General features: G+C 51.1%; 1 protein-coding gene across 1 annotated transcript; it reads right to left on the reverse strand.

Moving 5' to 3' along the window:
- Nucleotides 1-3514: 3514 nt before the first annotated feature.
- Nucleotides 3515-11945, reverse strand: LACTBL1 (lactamase beta like 1). The gene is made up of 5 exons (XM_088789760.1): nucleotides 11874-11945; nucleotides 9905-10062; nucleotides 8714-8952; nucleotides 5881-5986; nucleotides 3515-4550 (listed from the first exon to the last, which is right to left on the reverse strand). Exons 1-5 carry the CDS (start codon nucleotides 11943-11945, stop codon nucleotides 3515-3517), a joined length of 1611 nt encoding a protein of 536 aa, XP_088645886.1.
- Nucleotides 11946-17459: the final 5514 nt, after the last annotated feature.

A 17459-nucleotide genomic window follows, 5' to 3' on the forward strand; every position in this document is an offset into this window, starting at 1 on the left:
CACCCTTTTCGGTTGAGGCCACTGCCTAGGATCTGGGAAGCCTGCCCACGGAGGTGCCTCTGGGTTGCTCAGAGCCCAGTAATCAGTCTGGCTGCTTCCCTTCCGTGGACGGGCACTCTGGTGGGCAGGGGACACGAGGTCTAGCCCCTGAGCTGACCTCCGCTAGGTCTGGCAGGAACACTCACAGCCAGCCTCTTTGGACTGCAGAGAAGAACAATTACTGGTTGGTCAGGCCCAGCCCCAAATCCTAATCATAGCTGCTATTTTTTGAGTGCCAACAACGTGCCAGGAGCCGTGCTTATGTTTTTTTACACAGTGTCTCTCTTAACCCTTACACAGCTCTGTCAGGCAGGTACGATTATTATTCCCGCTCCACAGACCAGGAAACTCAGAGACACCCACGGGGGTTTTCCCAGGTTACGCAGTCAGCCAGTGGACTCTGGCCCCAGCCTCTGCCCTTGCAATCACTATGCTATGCTGCTACCAGTGGTCCCCACTCAACCCCTCTCCACTGTCACACCCTTGGCCAAACCCCAGGTCCCTGGGGGACACTCTGTGTGGGGGCACTGGGACACCCTCTTTGACTGTAACCTCCTGGAGCTACTGTCTAAGCCATGGGTGGTGGGGGTGAGCGCCTGGTCTCCCCCCCCCAAGGTGTCCACTCCAGGCTGGGTCATTCAGGCCAGAGCTCTCAACCAGGGGGCCGAGGATTCTGGTGGGGTTTCACGGAAACCTGTTTCCTCTGGTCATAAACATGGGCTTTCCTGACAACTTTGGGGGGTTGGGAAGTAATGCGGCTGGGGTTCCGATGGCCCTGGGTCAGACTTGGCTCTACAGGACCCTTAATGCTGTGACCAAGGAAATCTCACCAGCTGTGTCCATGAGCCCCTGACCCTGTTACTCCAATGTCTTTGTAGGAGTCTTTTTAGCAGAACATTTCTTTTTTTCCAAAATAAATGTGAACTGTAAAAATGATCACTTGGACTCTCAGGGGTTTTTTGTTTCTTTGTTTTGGTTTGGATTTTTTTGCCGAGGTTCCCCAGGGAACAAATGGGAGCTCCTAGAAGTCCTTAGCAGGTTTGTAAAGCATGACGAGCAGTTTTCCAGGGCTAAGGATGAAGCCAGGGCTAGGCCTGGGATGGGGCCTGGGGCTGGGCTGGGGATTTAGCCTGGGCTGGGGAGAGGCATTGAATTGGAACAGTTATTCCAAAGTGTTCTAAGAACACACACTCATGTTTAACAGTTTGAGCTCTGCTGTCATGGGTCCTAGGGTTTGAATACCAACTCTGTCATTTGTTAGCTATGTGTCCTTGGAGAAGTCACATAATTGCCCTAAGCCTCATTTTCATGTCCGTGAAATGGGGCGATAATATCTAACTCCCAGAGAATAGGTGAGGATTAAATGAAGTGAAGCATATCAAGTGCTTAGCTCGCACGAACGTGAGCTCTTAGTATTTTGCTGGCAGGAAGCAGGGCCCGTGTCTGTCATACACTCAGTGTGTTCTCCACAAGCGTCCTAGGACGATGCCTGATCCACGGTAGGCTCTCCATACACATTTGTCACATAAATGTCACTTGAAGTTCCGCTTTAAAAAAAAAAAAAGAAGAAGAAGAAAGAAAGCAGGGGGCGTTCAGGGATGGTTCATGGTCAAATGCATTAGGCAAATTATAGACTCGGGCAAGTTGATCAGATTTCTTTACGTCAGGGTATCGCAGAGTCTTAAATGTGCTAAAAGTGCTAAATGTGAATCTCTAAAGGCGTTATCATTTGCAGGTTTCCCATTTTGGAGGGAGCACCTCACGGCACCAGTGCCTGAGAGCACACTTGAAGTGAACCAGAGCCTGGGCAGTGCTCTCGTGGGTCAGAGGTAGAGCAGGGTGGAGGTTGAAGTTGGGCCTGGAAACATGATAGGGTAGGAGTCAGAGGGGAATGGGATCGAGGAGCCTGCCTTTTCACTCACTCACTCACTCATTCAAAAAGTACTTACTGCATTCCTATCACACAAAAGGTGCTGCATTAGACACAGTGGGGGGGAAACACAAATCACCCACATGTGCATCCTACCCTCAAGAGCTTCTCAGGGCATTTGGATCACTTCACGACACGTGAACTGGGCACCTGTGCAGTACCAGACATGAAGCTGGTACTAGGACTGCTGCAGTGAGTTCTACACGTGCCTGCATTCATGGAAGTCCTCCGTCCATGGAGCAGACCAGCAGGTACCCAAAGTCATTGCAATTCAGGGCAAGGAGAACAACAATCCAAGTGTCTACAGCTTTTGGGAAAGTTGCAATTAACCCTGAATGGGAGCCCCTTGGGGTCCTGACCAGGGTTCTAAAGCATGATTGGGAGTTTTCCTGGAAGCTAGGGATGGACAAAGCATTCCGGGTAGAGGGAATAGCGGATACAACGGTATGAAGTTAATACTGATATGTTTTGTGATGTGAATTACTATGTAAGAAATGCAGGTGTAAACAATACCATGTTAAAAGTAATAACTGGCATCAGGGCTGCCAGCTCCTATGAGGTGCTCATGGGTGCTGGATGAAGGAGATTCTCAGAACCCACAGTGACGCCGACTGGGTCACACACCACCCACAGGGACACAGCACAGTTGGAGCCTGGTGTGCAAGCTCAAGGCCTTCCTTAGACATCTTGGGGCTTCTGACCCATCACCAAAGACAGTGTCCTAGCCTAGTTCCTCTGAGAAGTCTGTTACTAGCCCCTTACTAGTTTCAGCTGCCCCACTCTCTGGCTCCCCCTAGGCTCCCTGCCCATCTGAGATCCAGCACACTCTCATGGGGTCTGCTCCCAGCTCAGAGATGCTGACCCAGGTCTTGCTGTCCCCCACTCTCTCACCAAACCCTTGCTCCTCTCAACCTTCTCGCCTCTTCTTTTCCACCCAAGGGACAGCTGAGACCTCTCTTTGCCCCTCTTGGCTCTATATGGACATCCACAGCTCAGCCATTTCACAGGGACAGAAGCATTGTCACTGCCATAAAAGATGTCACCAAGGAAAGGCCAGCTTTCCCCATAGTTTCTCACTGGGTTTGGCATCATGGCCATGGAGTCCCCTCCCCCCCCCCCCCCCCCCAGCTCCAGGTAAGACTACAGACATGGTCCACCTTCCCCACGCCCACCAATCCCGTCAGACCAAAGTGGATTCCTTTTAAAAAGAGGAGAAACAAATAAGATGAGAACAACACAAATTAATTTTTACTATATTGCCCTGCCCCACACTCATCTCCATAAGAAAAAAACAGGAGTGCAAAGGCTCGATGCTATTTATATCAGTGTTTTCAAACCGTGGTTCATGACTCAGTTTCCATTGGCTACCTCATGGCTGCTCCAGCTATCTTTATGTAGCAAAGACCTCTAACACTTAGGGGCTTACCACCACTACCCAATTATTAATTAGCCGTTCATTATACATTTTGAGGAGTACCACCCTACCCTACTTTGTCCACTACTCGGGTTCTCTAATAGCCATCCCTGTAGTTTTACCTTCCAAGCCTAAGTTGGAAAGCTGGGAGGCGAGGACGGGAAGGCTCTAGACAGAGCCGGGGGTCCCTGGTTCTTGAATACGGGCTTGCGCGGCAGCCGCAACACACGGTACGTGTTGAGGCCCGGCACATCGAAGCCTGGGGACAGCCCGTGACGATCCAACGGGTAAAAGTTGACGAGCTGCCCGTGCTGAGCCTCCAGGGAGAGCCAGGCGTCGCCGAGCGGCAGCGCGCACGGGAACTCGCGGGCCACGTGCAGCTGGAACACGCGGCCCCGCAGGTGGTGCAGCGCCAGCGTGCGGAACGCTGGGGGCACCAGCGCCTCCACGCGAGGCCCGAACTGGCGCAGGCGCAGCTCGCCCGCTGGCCCTGCGCGCACCTCGTAGAAGGTCAAGTTGGCGAAGGTGAAATAGCCGGCGAAGGGGCGCGCGCTGGGCGGCGGGGCCGGGCGGTGCGCAGCCTCCCGCAGGGCCCTCTCCATGGCCGGCAGGAGCACGTCGTAAGCCTGCGCCACCAGGTCGGGCCCGGGCGGCCGCGGCCCGGCCAGCAGCAGCACGAGGCCCAGGCGCAGCGGTGGCACCAGGGAGAAGGTGGCGGCGTAGCCATCCAGGTCGCCGTCCTTGCGCACCACGCGGTAGCCCCTTTGCGCGTGGAATTCCCAAGGTGTGCCCGTCTCATTGGCGAAGTAGGCGCCAGAGCAGGCCAGCAGCGGCGCCAGCAGTGTCTTGGCCGCGTCGGGCTGCAGGAGCCGCTGGGGCCCGCTCCCTAGAAGCACCATGGCCAGCTTGGCCAGGTCGGCGGGGGTGGAGTACATCTGGCCTGATGGGCGGTACCAGCCCAGGTCATAGAGCGGCGCCGGCCTGCCGCTACCGTAGAAGCCCGCCGCCAAACGGGTACGCACAAGAGGGGTGAAGTCGAAGCCGGTGTCCGCCATCCCCAGAGGCTCCAGCACGTTCTCCGAGATCCAGCGCTGGTAGTCACCCTGGGCCGTGTGGGCTGCCAGGACGTGGGCCAGAAGCGAGAAGGCCAGAGTGCTGTAATGACACCTGGAAGGGGTGAAAACTGGTTTGCAGCCCAGGAGGGACATCGCCAGGCCTTAAATAGCCCCTTCCCACTTGCTCAGACTGTCTGCAATGCCACCAGCGTTTCACTGGACTGGGTGGGACAGGAAAGGAACCTGCTTCACTGCATCCCAAGTGGCCAGACCCAGAAGAGACTTTGGAGAGCACTACTCTACCTCTGGAAAAAGGAAGGGGCAGAGAATTTTCCAGGATCACATAGCAGGTAGGGGGAAAGCTGGACTGGGCGATGTACCTGGAAAAGTGGTAAAACAAATCGTGTTGGTCCTTTACACTTCAGTATGATTTACTTTAGCTGGTGGAAAACTAGAGCCTTAAACTCTCCTGGGTGGGAAATGATAGCAATCATGTAACTCAAGGATAAAAAACAGGAGGTCGGATTTCACTCCTCCCTTCTTCCCAGCCATGGCTGACACCAATGCTCAATAAGAGGTCTCTTTCCTTTCCCAGAGCAGGTGCAGTTTCAGCATCTAGAGTGCGTCAAGAAGGCATAAGGATGGATGAAAATCCACAAACCCTTTTAGACGTACCTGAACTCTAGCCCAACCTCCTTTTTTACAGATGAGGAAGATGAGGTTCAGAGAGGCAAAGTACCTCCTCCAAGGTCACACAGCAAGTTAATAGCAGAGCTTGAAGGAGGACATCAGCCTGCAGATTCCCAAGCATTACCTGAATCCTTTCTTTCTCAGGGAAGTGGGTCCTGAGGTTCAGCATTTGGAGAAGCAGGAGGGCAAACTTGAAGAAGGGGCATCTTTTCCCAAAGAAAAGCCAACAGGCCTGGGAGGGTGGCTCTGAGGCAGGGGAGTGCCAGCTGTCCTCTGTCCAGCCCCACTGCTCCCAGAGTTGGGCTTCCCTGTTCACTGCGCCACCTCCAGCTATCCACTCCCTATCTCATCAGTGTCCCATTTATTTCCATCACGGCCCTTGGCAAAATCTGTCTTTATCTTGTTTATCTGTTCACTCACTAGACTGCAAACTCTATGAGGAGGGACCTCGTTGGATTTGTTTGCTGTTCCAGGCACAGAGTAGGTGCTCAGTAAATATTGAGTTGATGAATGGAACGATCACGGGGTTCAAACTGACTCTGAGCCCAGCTCACCCCTGCCTTGCTGTGCCGCCCCTCTCTGGGCCTCAGGCTTCCCAGCTGTGGAATAGGGGTTGTATTCAGTTGCCCCCGAGGTCTCTCCTGACTCTCACCACCTAGAATGAGGCGATGCAGCCTTTCTCCCAGAAGGGCTGTCTCTCGTCAGGAGAGGAGGTTCCTAACGTTGGCAGAGTATCAAGGTGCTCTCCTCACCTGGTTCCTGGGTCTGCCACCAGCACATCATCCTTGAGCAGGCGCAAGGCCTCCTGGGTGCTGCCCCTCCACAGCAGGGACGTGGAGCGGAGCCTTCTGGGCAGCCCTAGGGAGGGGCAGGCGCAGTGGTCAGACCTGCTGGGCCCACGGAGGGTGGGATGGTGGGCCCCTGGGTGCACTCCCTCTGCCACCTTCCATGGGTTGAAAGAACAATGACAAACTCACCTGGCAAAACAAGAATAGCCTAGCATGGACGCTAATCAATTCTGCCTGTGTTTCATTGGGCAAGCCGCTTAACCTGTCTGTATGTAACGTGAGGGCAACAATTCCTGTATCAGATGGTTGATGTGAGCATTAGATGAGATGAAATGCTTAGCACAGTGCTTGGTCATGGTAACTGCTCCAAAAGGAATTATCATCAACGATGGAAATTTGATTCCATAAAATTCTCAAGATCAGTGGCCAAATAGCTTTGTGGAGCTGGCTTCTCTGACCACTTGGACTTTTCTATTTATTGGATGTGACACCTTTAGAAGGATCACAGGATTGGGGTTCTTCCCATCCATCCATCAATAGATCTTGAGCCTCCCTTTTATGCCAAGGAATGTTCTGAGTGCTGGGGATTCAGTCATGAACAAAGTCCTTTCCCATGTGGAGTTTACATTCTAGTGGAGGGGACAGACAACAAGCAAATAAATATTCATGCTACGGATAAAAATAATTCCATGTAAGAAGGAAGGACTTGCTATTTTATACAAGCTGGTCAGAGGATGACCTCACAGAGAAGGTGACCCTCGAGCTAGTGAGACCTGGAGAAGGTGAGGGAGAGAGCCATGCAGCTCTGTGAGAAAAGAATGTCTCAGGCGGAAGAAACAGCAAATGCAAAGGCCCTGGGGCAGGAATGTCTTGGCATGTTTGGGGAATTGCATGGAACAGCCAATGTGGCTGGAGAGGAGTGAGAAAGGGGAAGACTTGGGAGGTGAGGGATATTGGCGGGTTCAGGTATGAGATCCTCTGGGGCGCTATAGGCTACCAGAAGGACTTGGCTTTTTCTCTGAGTAGGGTGAGGCAACTGCAGGGGTTTTGAACAGAGGAGTGATATAATCTGACATATATTTTATCAAGGTTGCTCTGGCTGCTGTGCGAATACAGACATTTCGGGGCAATGGCAGCAGCAGGGAATCCTGTAAGCAGACGTGCAAAATCCATATTTAAATGATGGTGGCTTGTACGAGAGTGCTAGCAGTGGAGGTGGTGAGGAGTGGATGGGTTCTGGACATATTTTGAGAGTGGAGCCAACAGTATTTGATACTAGAAAGGATGTGGAGGGTGTGGGAGTGAGACGTATCAGGATGACTCCACGGCTTCTGGGGAGCAGCGGGGGGATGGAGTCCCAAGTCCTGGGTGTAAGTTCTGACTCTAGCACTTCTTGCTGTGTGACCCCAAACCATGTGCTTTACCTCTCTCAGCTTCTATCTGCTCATCTTTAAGTGGGCTGGAGCACCTGCAGTGGTTTCTCTGTGAGGTCTTAGAAGACTTAACTAAGAGAATGAATGATAAACTGCAGAAATGGGAGAAAGCTTTAGATGAGGATTGGGGCTCAATCATAAAAGGCGTTGAGAGCCTAGACCAGAGTTATTCAGGCAGCAATATGCTCAGTTCGCCCCTTCGGGACTAAGAGGAGACATGTAGGGTGTTTTCAAACTGACCAAACACTTAGAGATCCCAGTGCTGGGTTCCCTGGGTATGACGAGGAAGAATCCACAACACACCCCTAGAGGGAGCCCTGGAGTCAAGTTATAACCAGGGGTGGATTTAACAGGAGGCTCATGGAGTTCAATCCTCAGGGTCCCTCACCTGCACAGCCCCGTCCAAGGTCTGTGTCTAATTTTGAATTTATAACACTGTATTCTTAAAGAGGCCCCCCAAATTATATCCACATCAGGCCCCACTAAACCCAGGTCTACCCTTGGCTGTAATAACCAGAGCTACATTGACAAGAACCTGCTGTGTGCCAGGTACTCAGGTAACCTGATTAGCCCACTCAGTCCCCCATAATAGTCTGAACCATGGTCATTTTACAAAGGAGACAAACAAGGCTCAGAGAAGTCAAGTGACCTGTCCAAGGTCACACAGCTAGGAGGGGGCAGAGCTGGCATTCCGGTGCTCGTGCCCTTAACCATTGGGCTGCCCTCCCCCAGGGAGACCCTGATCCTGTCCTGCCTGGACCACCTCAGGAGACTCCGTCCTCTCACTGAGCCTCTGGTTTACCATCTGCTAATGAGACTGATAACAGCCATGTCCGTGGACTGAGACCTCAGGCCGGAACGCACTTTGTAAAATGATAAAATGGCAGACACTCATGAGGGATTCCTACCTTTGGGCGTTGGTGGGTTGGTGATGGCAAATATGAGCAATAGAAGGCATTTTGGGGTAGGGCAGACAGTGCCTACTTTCCCCCGCTTGGCTGGGTCAGTCACCCCACAGCACAGCCCTGCTCCCACCCACACAGCACACCTTCTTTAAACCAGCTCTTCACATTCACAGGTGGCAGATGGGCAAAATGGCCCATGAAGGGCCCTTCAGTAGCTTCCAGAGCAGTTGGTCAGCATCCAGCCCACTCTGACCCAGTACTGCCCAGGACCCCAGCCTACTCCTGCCCTTCCATCAGGTCACCTTCCTCTTGGCTTGTTGTCACATCATCACCATTATTATTAATTATATAGTAATTTATTCTTAATAAGTAATTCATGTACATGACTTAAAATGCTGCTCCCCAGTCCCCCCACTTGAAATGTTTGGGGCTGAGCGAGATAAGTTCAGAACCACCCACCCGAGAGCTGGCTGGCCATCCTTCGGAGGGTGACGGGCGAAGGCCTCGGGGCTGAGCCCACCTCCTCCAGCCCATCCATCAGGCTCTGCTGTTGGGGGGCTGATGCCAGGCCCAGAGGGTTGTTAATGGTGAAGCTGCTGGCATACCGTTCCAGAGGGTCATCCAGAGAGGCTACGATGCCCTCCTCCCACAGGCGGTACAGCATGAGGACGGGAAAGATCTTGGAGATGCTGGCGATCCTGAACAATGTTGGGGGCACAAGGGTGCAGTGGGCATCTCGTTGGCCTCACAGCCCCCCTCTATCTATGCCCCCGCCTCCAACTTCCTGGCCTTCTAGGAAAGCACCGAGTCCACCTTATTCAGCCTCTGAGTTGGAAATTTACAAGCCTCTGTAGCACTGGCTTTGGGACGCCTGAGAACAGACAGAGGCAGTGAGGCTGGGCTGGACAGACACGCTGGAACACCTCCCCCATGGCAGGCCCTCCCCAGGCCCGGCCCATTCTGAGACAGACTTGGGTTGGGTCATACGTCTGCCTCTCACCAAATGGTCTTGGGCAAGTACTAGACTTTCTGAGATTCAGTTTCCTTGTCTGTTTCTCAGGTCGTAGAAAGGATTGAAGGAGATTGTGCCCGTAAAGTGCCTGGCAGGTAGTAAGTGCTCAATCAGGGGCAGCAAATATAATTGTCCCCATGCCTGGCACATAGCAGGTGCGATATAAATGGAAACGCTCACAGTATCTCTGGGAGCGAATGTGTTCCCTTTGCATTATGAGCTTTGAGGATCCTACAAGCAGCACCTAGGAGAGGAGACTCTGGGTGTGCAGCAGAACGTCCCACGTGGCTTCCATCTGGGCCTCTGCTGCCAACTGACAGGGACCTGGGGCAAGAGCCCAGGAACTGGTTAGGGTTCCATTGTGGCACATGAGAGGATGGGGCACAAGGGAGCCTCTTCTGTTAGGTTTGGGGCTACGAGTTCTTTCCTGACCTACTTCTCCTGTGGTGTGATGCGGGGCATTCACTGGTCCTCTCGGGACCTCAGTCTCCTCATCTATAAAATTGTCAGGACTTAATAAAGGGCCCTGGCAGCATGGGCCCCTAGTCATGATTATCTCGAGTCCCCCTTCTGCCTAGGTGCCCTTGTTCTCCCATCCCTTGCCCCCACCCTAGGACCCTGGAGGTCCGTCAGCTGACCGGTACATGGTGTACTCATTGGGGGGCCCAGAAGCTGGGTCTGAGCCATTCTTCTTCCCAAAGTTCCCGGTCCAAAGCACGGTGTCACTGTGGATGACAACTGTAGACATGGCAGCCAGCCCTGGGGCAGACAGTGCCTGGCGCAGGATCCTGTCCACCTTGGAGGAGAAGAGCGGGAGGCTCAGAGTGTGGGTGCAGAGACACACCCCACTTGTCATCTGCACCCCCTGCCCTTTCCCACACCACACCTTGCACACAGCACCCCCTGACTGGCTCCCCTTATTCTCTTCCCCCTTCCCCAGCTGCTGGAGCGGGGAGCCCAGTGAGCCTCCAAACCTTGGGTTCTCCAACCATGCCCCATGGGGGTGGGCCCCCCACCCTGGCTGCAATCAGAGCAGCTCCCCTGGAATCTTTTATACATAGGGCTTCCTCATAAGATTTTTGTTCAAAGAAACATTTCCTTGGCAAAATATAAAAGGAAGGAAGAGTTAAAACAACTGATCTAGTCAAAACCTTGTCTGATGCCCCAGAAAACCTCCAACAGGCCTAGGGAGTCTGACTCCCTCGTGTTGGAGAATTCACTATTTATAGAAGGCCTAGGTTCTCTGAGCATTTGTTGAAAATGCCTCATTCTTTTCAATGATGAAATACAATGATGACGACAGCTAACATTTACGGGACATTTAGACTATGCCAGGCACAGTATAACTGATTTTCATACATTGTCTCATTTCATCCTCATAATAAGTCCATGCTAATTTCTCCCTCTTTTACAGAAGAGAAAACCGAGTCTATGAGCTATGAAGTGACTTGCCCAAGTGGCTAATGGTCAGTAGAATCAGGATTAGGTTCTGATTAACTGCCATAGCAATTGTAAATATCCTGAGTTGAGCTGTGTCTACCTGTTTCCGCTGCTGCACTAACTTTGCCTCTCTGAGCCTCAGTTTCCTCCTCCATTCTCAAGGTATTCATATGAAGACATTAGCATGTACTAGGTACTCACTAAAAGGCAGCCGTGGTTATTGCTGGTTTTTTCCTTTAATTCCTATGACCCCTGGGAGCCACATGGCATCGTTCTGTTCCCTCTCCTTCACCACATATCCTGTGTTTGCAGACAGTGACTGTGTCTCTGTGCGTTGGCCATGCCTTCTCTTATGTGGACGCATCACCTGCCTTCCCTTCAGCTGTTCCTCAGACTGCGGTTTCAAATTCCCCCACTACCTTGCTGCTCATACACGTCCGACCATGTTTCATTTGTCTGTATGTCTCTTAAGGTGAGTGACCCACGTGGGTGGGGTCTGACTAGCACCGACTAGAACTGGCTGACAAACCCTCTAGTGTTAAGCCATCCTGCAGAGGTAAAAGTTGTGTTGTGTGTGTGTGGGAGGGGGTGTTTTTAATTATATTGTAATGACTTCTATGATACGGGCTCTGTCATCCTCTCCCATCTCATCTTTCTCCTCCCCCCCACCTATGGCCCCACCAGACTGAATTTCCCCTAAGTTCTCTGTATGTGCCTTGTACTAACTCTGCTGCCTCTGGGCCTTTGTACATGCTGTTCCCTCTAACGCACACCCTTCACTCCCTCCAAGCTCCCTTACTACACAGGTGCCCCTCATCTGGGGTCTCATACTCGTTCACGTCTCAGTTCAGACACCACTTCCTCCAGAAGCCTTCCTTGACCCGCAAGGCCCATTCCTTTGTGCCCCAACAGTCCCCTAAACTTTCCCTGGCCTCACTCTTAGCCCTGTGTTATAAGTATTGCTTGTCATGACTATTCCCTTACTCCCAGACTAGTAGCTTCTTCAGAGCAGGACAGTATCTTCTTCCTGTCATATCCTTGGTGCCCAGCACAGACCAGGTGCTCCAACATGCCACGCTGTAGGAATGAATGAATGCCGTTTCCAGCACAGAGAATGTATCCTCCAGGCCTAGCACACACCCAGTTCCCTCCTGGGCCATCACTAACCTTTTCCAGGGCTTCCTTCAACACGGGGAGGGGGTGTGCCAGGGGCACAGGTTCGGGGTGCTGGGGACACATCCTCACAGGGGCAGCAGTCACTTCTGATCCCAAGAAACCTGCAGGGAACAGAGAAGAGGCCAGAGATCAGGGTCGGAGACTAGGGGTCGTCCTAGAGGAGGTGGGAGGGTGGCAGCAAAGGCCAGAGCCGGCCTCAGGGCCAGCCCTCCCAGCTGGCAGCAGCCTTACCAGGAGATGATATCAGGATACAGAGACCAGCCGTGGGCAGCCAGGGGCAAAGGGCAGAGTATGCTCGGAGGAGAAGGGACAGTCCCACGCTCACCACCTGTTGCTTGGCCTTCAAGAAACCAGTTAGGCCACCGTTGGTGATTGGCAGCCCTTCTCTCTTGCACGACCAGCTTCCTCCCTCCATGTGATCAGGAGACTTTAGACTGAGGTCCAGCTCCTTGGGGCAGGCTCAGCCATGTCTCTCTTTCCCTAGTTCCAATTACATATTTGGGTGGAGAAGTAAACTTGGGGCCCCACGTAGGCTTCAGGCCTAAACCACAAGGGACTATACTCATTGTATCACCAGAACCATGAGTCTGGGCATGGAGTGGGGGCCGGGGGGAGGACGTGAATCTCATTCCGCTTTGGTCTGGCTATATGGCTTCGCTGGAACCTCAGGGGAAAAGGTGTGGGCCTTGGCAGGGCAGGATTCAGGCTGGAAGACCATCACAACGGCCCCCAGACCTCCCCTCATCCTCTAAGGATGGTATGGGGTGGTAAGGATTTAAGCGCCCTGAGGAGCTGCACCCTTTTCGAATCCTCCTACTGCTTCCCCAGACGACTACCCAGAACGGAAGGAGGGTGGAGGTTCACTGTGGCCATAAAGGTTTGTCGCTCGTCCCACCCCTTCACTCCGGCTGGCTGGGTGACTTGCTATGACCAACAGAATGAGGCTGAATGAATCACTGGTGTGGGCCTTTGCTGACTGGGAATACGGCCCATCGTGGACAAGCCTGAGAACGAGAGTCCACTAGGAGGCAGAGCTGACTTGCCTCCTGTGATGGAGAGAGCCCAGGTTAGACCAGCTGCAGAACTGTCAGCCAACCTGTGGAATGAGGAAGAGTAAATCACTTTGTTTGCAGCCAGTAGGTTTGGGAGTGGTTTGTCACTCAGCAATAGAGAACTTACATTGTCCTGAACAGGAAAATTAAGGAAGATCTCTCAACAGCTCCATGACATACCATGTTTCCTGAAAATCAGACCTAGCCAGACAATCAGTTCTAACGCATCTTTTGGAGCAAAAATTAATATAAGACCCGGTCTTATTTTACTATAAGACCAGGTATAATATTATATAATATAATATATACCGGGTCTATATAATATAATATAATATAATATAATATAATATAATATAATAATATAATATAATACCGGGTCTTATATTAATTTTTGCTCCAAAAGACCCATTAGAGCTGGTTGTCCAGCTAGGTCTTATTTTTGGGGAAGCACGGTAGGTTTAATAATTGGAGTAGGGCGGGCTCGGCCAGAGCCTAAGCTTTGCTCAGCCTGGGATCCAGGCAGGGCTGGTGTCTGCAGCCATGCATCTCCAATGATACATACGCACACAAAAGAAATCAGCTGGGAATCTTAAAATGCAGATTTGATTCAGTAGATATGGGGTGGGTCCTGGGCGTCCTCGTTTTCAGCAATCTCTCAGGTGATGCCCCGCAAGGATGAGGACCCAGGGATGGTCCATGAACTGTTTGTCTCCCATTTGTGACAAATTAAGCGCAAAATTTGAGAGAAAGCATTTAGAAACTTTTATAGCCGTTTGATGAACTGATTTTGTGTCTGTTGAATCTAATTATTCAAAATTTGGGCTTCTGGTTTGTATGTCTTTCTTTTCATTTAATTTCTCTAATAGTTCATTTTGATATATTTATAGTAATACTGGTCTACTATGGATTGGACAGGCCGACCTGCCCACTTGGGGACTATTTGCTTGGGGGGCTAAGGAGCTGCTGATAAAGGAATTTTACCCTAGAAAGAAAGAATTAGGGTGGGAGAGGAAGAAGCTGGTAAGAAACTAAAAGGAGCCATTTCAGCAAAATAATCTCTGTGGGACTTTGGAGCCCACAGAGGGCCCCTTGTTGAGCCTTTGGTCTCTGCAGCCCTGATGTCTGCGAGGAATGGAGAGAGCTAGTCTCCCCAACTTCGGTGGAGACCTGGGATTCTAGACCTTCCAGAAGCCTAGCAGGTTGGCCGTCCCAGAGGTTGCTGTAGCAACAGAGGGGCTGGTAGACATTCCCAGCAGTGGCGGCTCATTTCCTGAGCCTTGACCAGCCCAGGATGGAGAGGCTCCAAGAAATGACAGCTGCTACCCATGGACACCTGCGTTGTTCCTCTCAGGGTCTTCGATGTAGCTAGGGAAGGGTCCTTACAGAAGGACAGGGCCTGGAGGCCCCACCATGGTGGCTGAAGGCCAAGCAAGAGAAACAGTTTGCACTTTCTGGGGAGCCCTGAGTTTTGCCACCAGACTGGGTGGCTTAGGGAAACCCCAGTGGCATTAGGATCCCCGTTCTATACACAAGGGCATCAGGGCCTCTCCAGGGGTCACATGACTGGCCCCAAGATGCACAGTCAGAGTTGGAGTCTGAGTGGAGGCCAGAGCTTCTGTGTCTAAATCTTATGGTCCTCCCCCTACACCCTCGGATCAGGAGTGGCAGCGCAAAGCCCACGAGGACCCACGGGGGGTGGGGAGAAATTCAAGGGTGTTTCTGCACTCACCCGTCTTCAGTTTGGGGAGGTGGTACTGCCAGAGGAAGCAGCCAGTCATGAACACAGAGAGCAGGAAGAAGAAGCAGCAGGAGGCCGGGAAGAGCCACTTCTTTACTTTCAGCCAGCAGCCAGCCTGGGTCTGGGAGGACACAAGTCCCTGGGGGTCAGCCAGAGGGAGGAGAGAGAGGGGCCCTGCCCTGGCCCCTCCTATGCCTTAGGTTCACCCAGACATCATGGAAGTCCATAGCTTGAGGTTAATTTCACACCTGTAAGACCAAGGTCCTCCCCAGTATGACCCGTTCAGCAGTTCGGCCATACGTGTGCCTCTGCTCCCCTGTGCCTTTGCATAGCTGGTTCCTTCTGCTGGGCATGCTTTCTGTCTCCTGTGTACTTAGTAAAATATCTCCGACCAGCTGCAATGCCACCTCCTCCATGAAGCCTTCCACAACTCTCCTCACCCAGGTCCCTTCCAAGGCACTTGGAACAAACCTTCGTTATAGTGCAAATCCAACTCTAGTACAACAGCTGTTTTACTACTATTAGCTGATGGAGTGTGAGTTCGCCAAGGAAAGGGCCACTTCTTCCCTTTCTCTCCTCCACGGCCCCTGGTTTATCCTGGTTTGTTTGGTTCACTGTGGTATTCCCAGTGCCTAGAACAGTTACTGCCATGTCACAGGCCCAATAAATATTTGTTAAATGAATGAATGGGTGGAAATATGTATCCTAGGTAGAGTTAAAACCCTCTACGTCCCCTTTGCAGATCTCAGTCTCCACCCCGTACCCCCCAGATCTGACACCCATTCTGGTCTTGGTGCTTGCATTATCACACATGCCTTTATTCTTTGACTATGTGTTTAAGCATCAATAAACAGCATGTACTATGGTTTTGCACATTTTTAAACTTATAGAAGTGATATCCTACTGTATTATCCTCCTGAAACTTGTTTTTTCCCCCCTTTGATACATGCAGCTCTGGATTATTCCTTTTAACTTCTGTAGAGTATGCGGTTGTGTGAATATATTTCATAGTGTAATAGAGCATGGAGTCGGGGCCAGGCTGCCTTAATACATGACTGTTTTATACATTTGAGGTGGTACCACTGTGGCCAGGAGTGAAATTTCTGGGTGGTCAGGTGTGGCCGTCTTCAGCTTAACCAGATTCTATCCAGTTGTTCTCCAAAGTTGTTCCAATTTACATTCCCACAACTTGTGATTCTCGCCAATTTTAATTTGCATCGTCTTGATGACTACTGAGGTTGGACGCCTTTTCATGCATTTACTAGGTATATTTGGGTTTGCTTTTCTGTGAAGAAACTGCTCTTATCCTTTGCTTGTTTTTCTTTTTTTTTTCTATTCAATTTTCTTCACTTATTAGAGTTCTTTATAAGTTCTGGATGAGTCTTGTTTGTGGCTTATCTTTTCTCACTGTGTCAATGATAACTTTTGTTGAGAGGCAGAATAGTATAGTGTAGTGGTGAATCTGTGGTTTAACTGCAGTTCAACCATCCTGGATGTGTGACCTCAAGAAAGTCACTTAACCTCTCTGTGCTTCTGTTCCCTCATCTGTAAAACGGAGGTGATAATAGTGCTTGCCTCATACGTTTGTGAGGATTAAACGAGTTAATATCTAGGAAGTACATATTGTCTGACACATTGAAAGACCTATTAGCTCTTATTGTCAAAGAGAGGACTTTTTGTGGTGGTTCTGGTTGTTGCCAATCAAAGTCGCCAATAGTGTATTTTTTGTTTGCTCTGTGTGTGAGTGTGTGTGTGTGTTGAGTGTGCTTAAGAAATGTTTTCGCAGAGGTCTTAAATATAGATTTCTAGACTTTCACACACAGAAATATTTTTGGTTATGGTATAAGGAAGGGATTTTATTTTTTCCATATTGATAATCGATCATCTCAGTGCCATGTATTAAGTGCTCCAACCTGTCCCCTGCTGACTTGTATGCCATCTCTGAAACATACCAGTGTCTGTACGTACTGACAGCTGTTTCCTAGGCTCCGTTCCATTAGAGTCTCAGTGGCTTTCTCTTCTGTCCCTCTCTGTCCAATCCTACACTCTCTTCCATAAGAAGATCGTTCATTTACTATGTGTCAGGCGCTGTCCTACAGGAAACAATCTGGCCAGAGTGGCTTTCTGTGACCTGACCCTGACCTTCTCCATCGATCCATTCCTGCCTCTCCTCCTCCCTCTTGCATCGGGAGGCTTCCACATCATGCTTTGTTCCCCTCTGTGCCTTTGCACCTGCCATTCCCTCTGGCTGTGAGGCTCTTTCTATCCTTTTTCACCCAACAAACGTGTTCTTCCCTTAAAGCCCATGGGCCACTGTGAAGCCCTCTTGTCCTCCCCCGGGCAAAACTGAGGCCCTCTCCTCGCTCTGTACACCCCGTTACTGCGTTGGAACAGAACCTGCACTGGTTGCTCCTGGCTTCTTTGTCTGGCTCCCTGCTAGTGGTGAGTGTCTCCATCACCACGATCATTCCACTTGGCTTTTATGCCCACAACACCTGGCACTCTGCCTGGCACTGGCAAGTTCTCAGGAAATGTGCTTTCACCTTGACATTATCCTGCAAGTGGAAAGACTTAGGTTCAAATCTCAGCCCCACCACCCGAGTCAGTTATAACTGGAAAAGTCCCTTCCCCCTTTGGGCCACCACTTCAGCTGTTGGAGAGGACTGGAGTATTTATAAAGAGTTCTCGTTTACCTCTGGAAATCTCATGTGATTTCAAAAGTATCTTCCACCTCGAGAATTTGGGGTTCACACTGAAGCCATTCTTTATCCATGATTCCAAAGATGG

This window comes from Rhinolophus sinicus, chromosome 14, assembly GCF_057876585.1.
Source record: "Rhinolophus sinicus isolate RSI-liver-muscle chromosome 14, RSI-T2T, whole genome shotgun sequence".
NCBI lineage: Eukaryota > Metazoa > Chordata > Mammalia > Chiroptera > Rhinolophidae > Rhinolophus > Rhinolophus sinicus.

Bases quoted from the DNA above. Each gene is read 5' to 3' on its own strand.
- LACTBL1 (XM_088789760.1), bottom strand. From the start codon at position 11,945: ATGTGTCCCCAGCACCCCGAACCTGTGCCCCTGGCACACCCCCTCCCC. The intron at 10,063-11,873 runs GTTAGTGATGGC...TTCTCCTCCAAG, and splicing joins TGAAGGAAGCCCTGGAAAAG to GTGGACAGGATCCTGCGCCA. The intron at 4,551-5,880 runs GTGAGGAGAGCA...CACCCCTTCCAG, and splicing joins GTGGCAGACCCAGGAACCAG to GTGTCATTACAGCACTCTGG.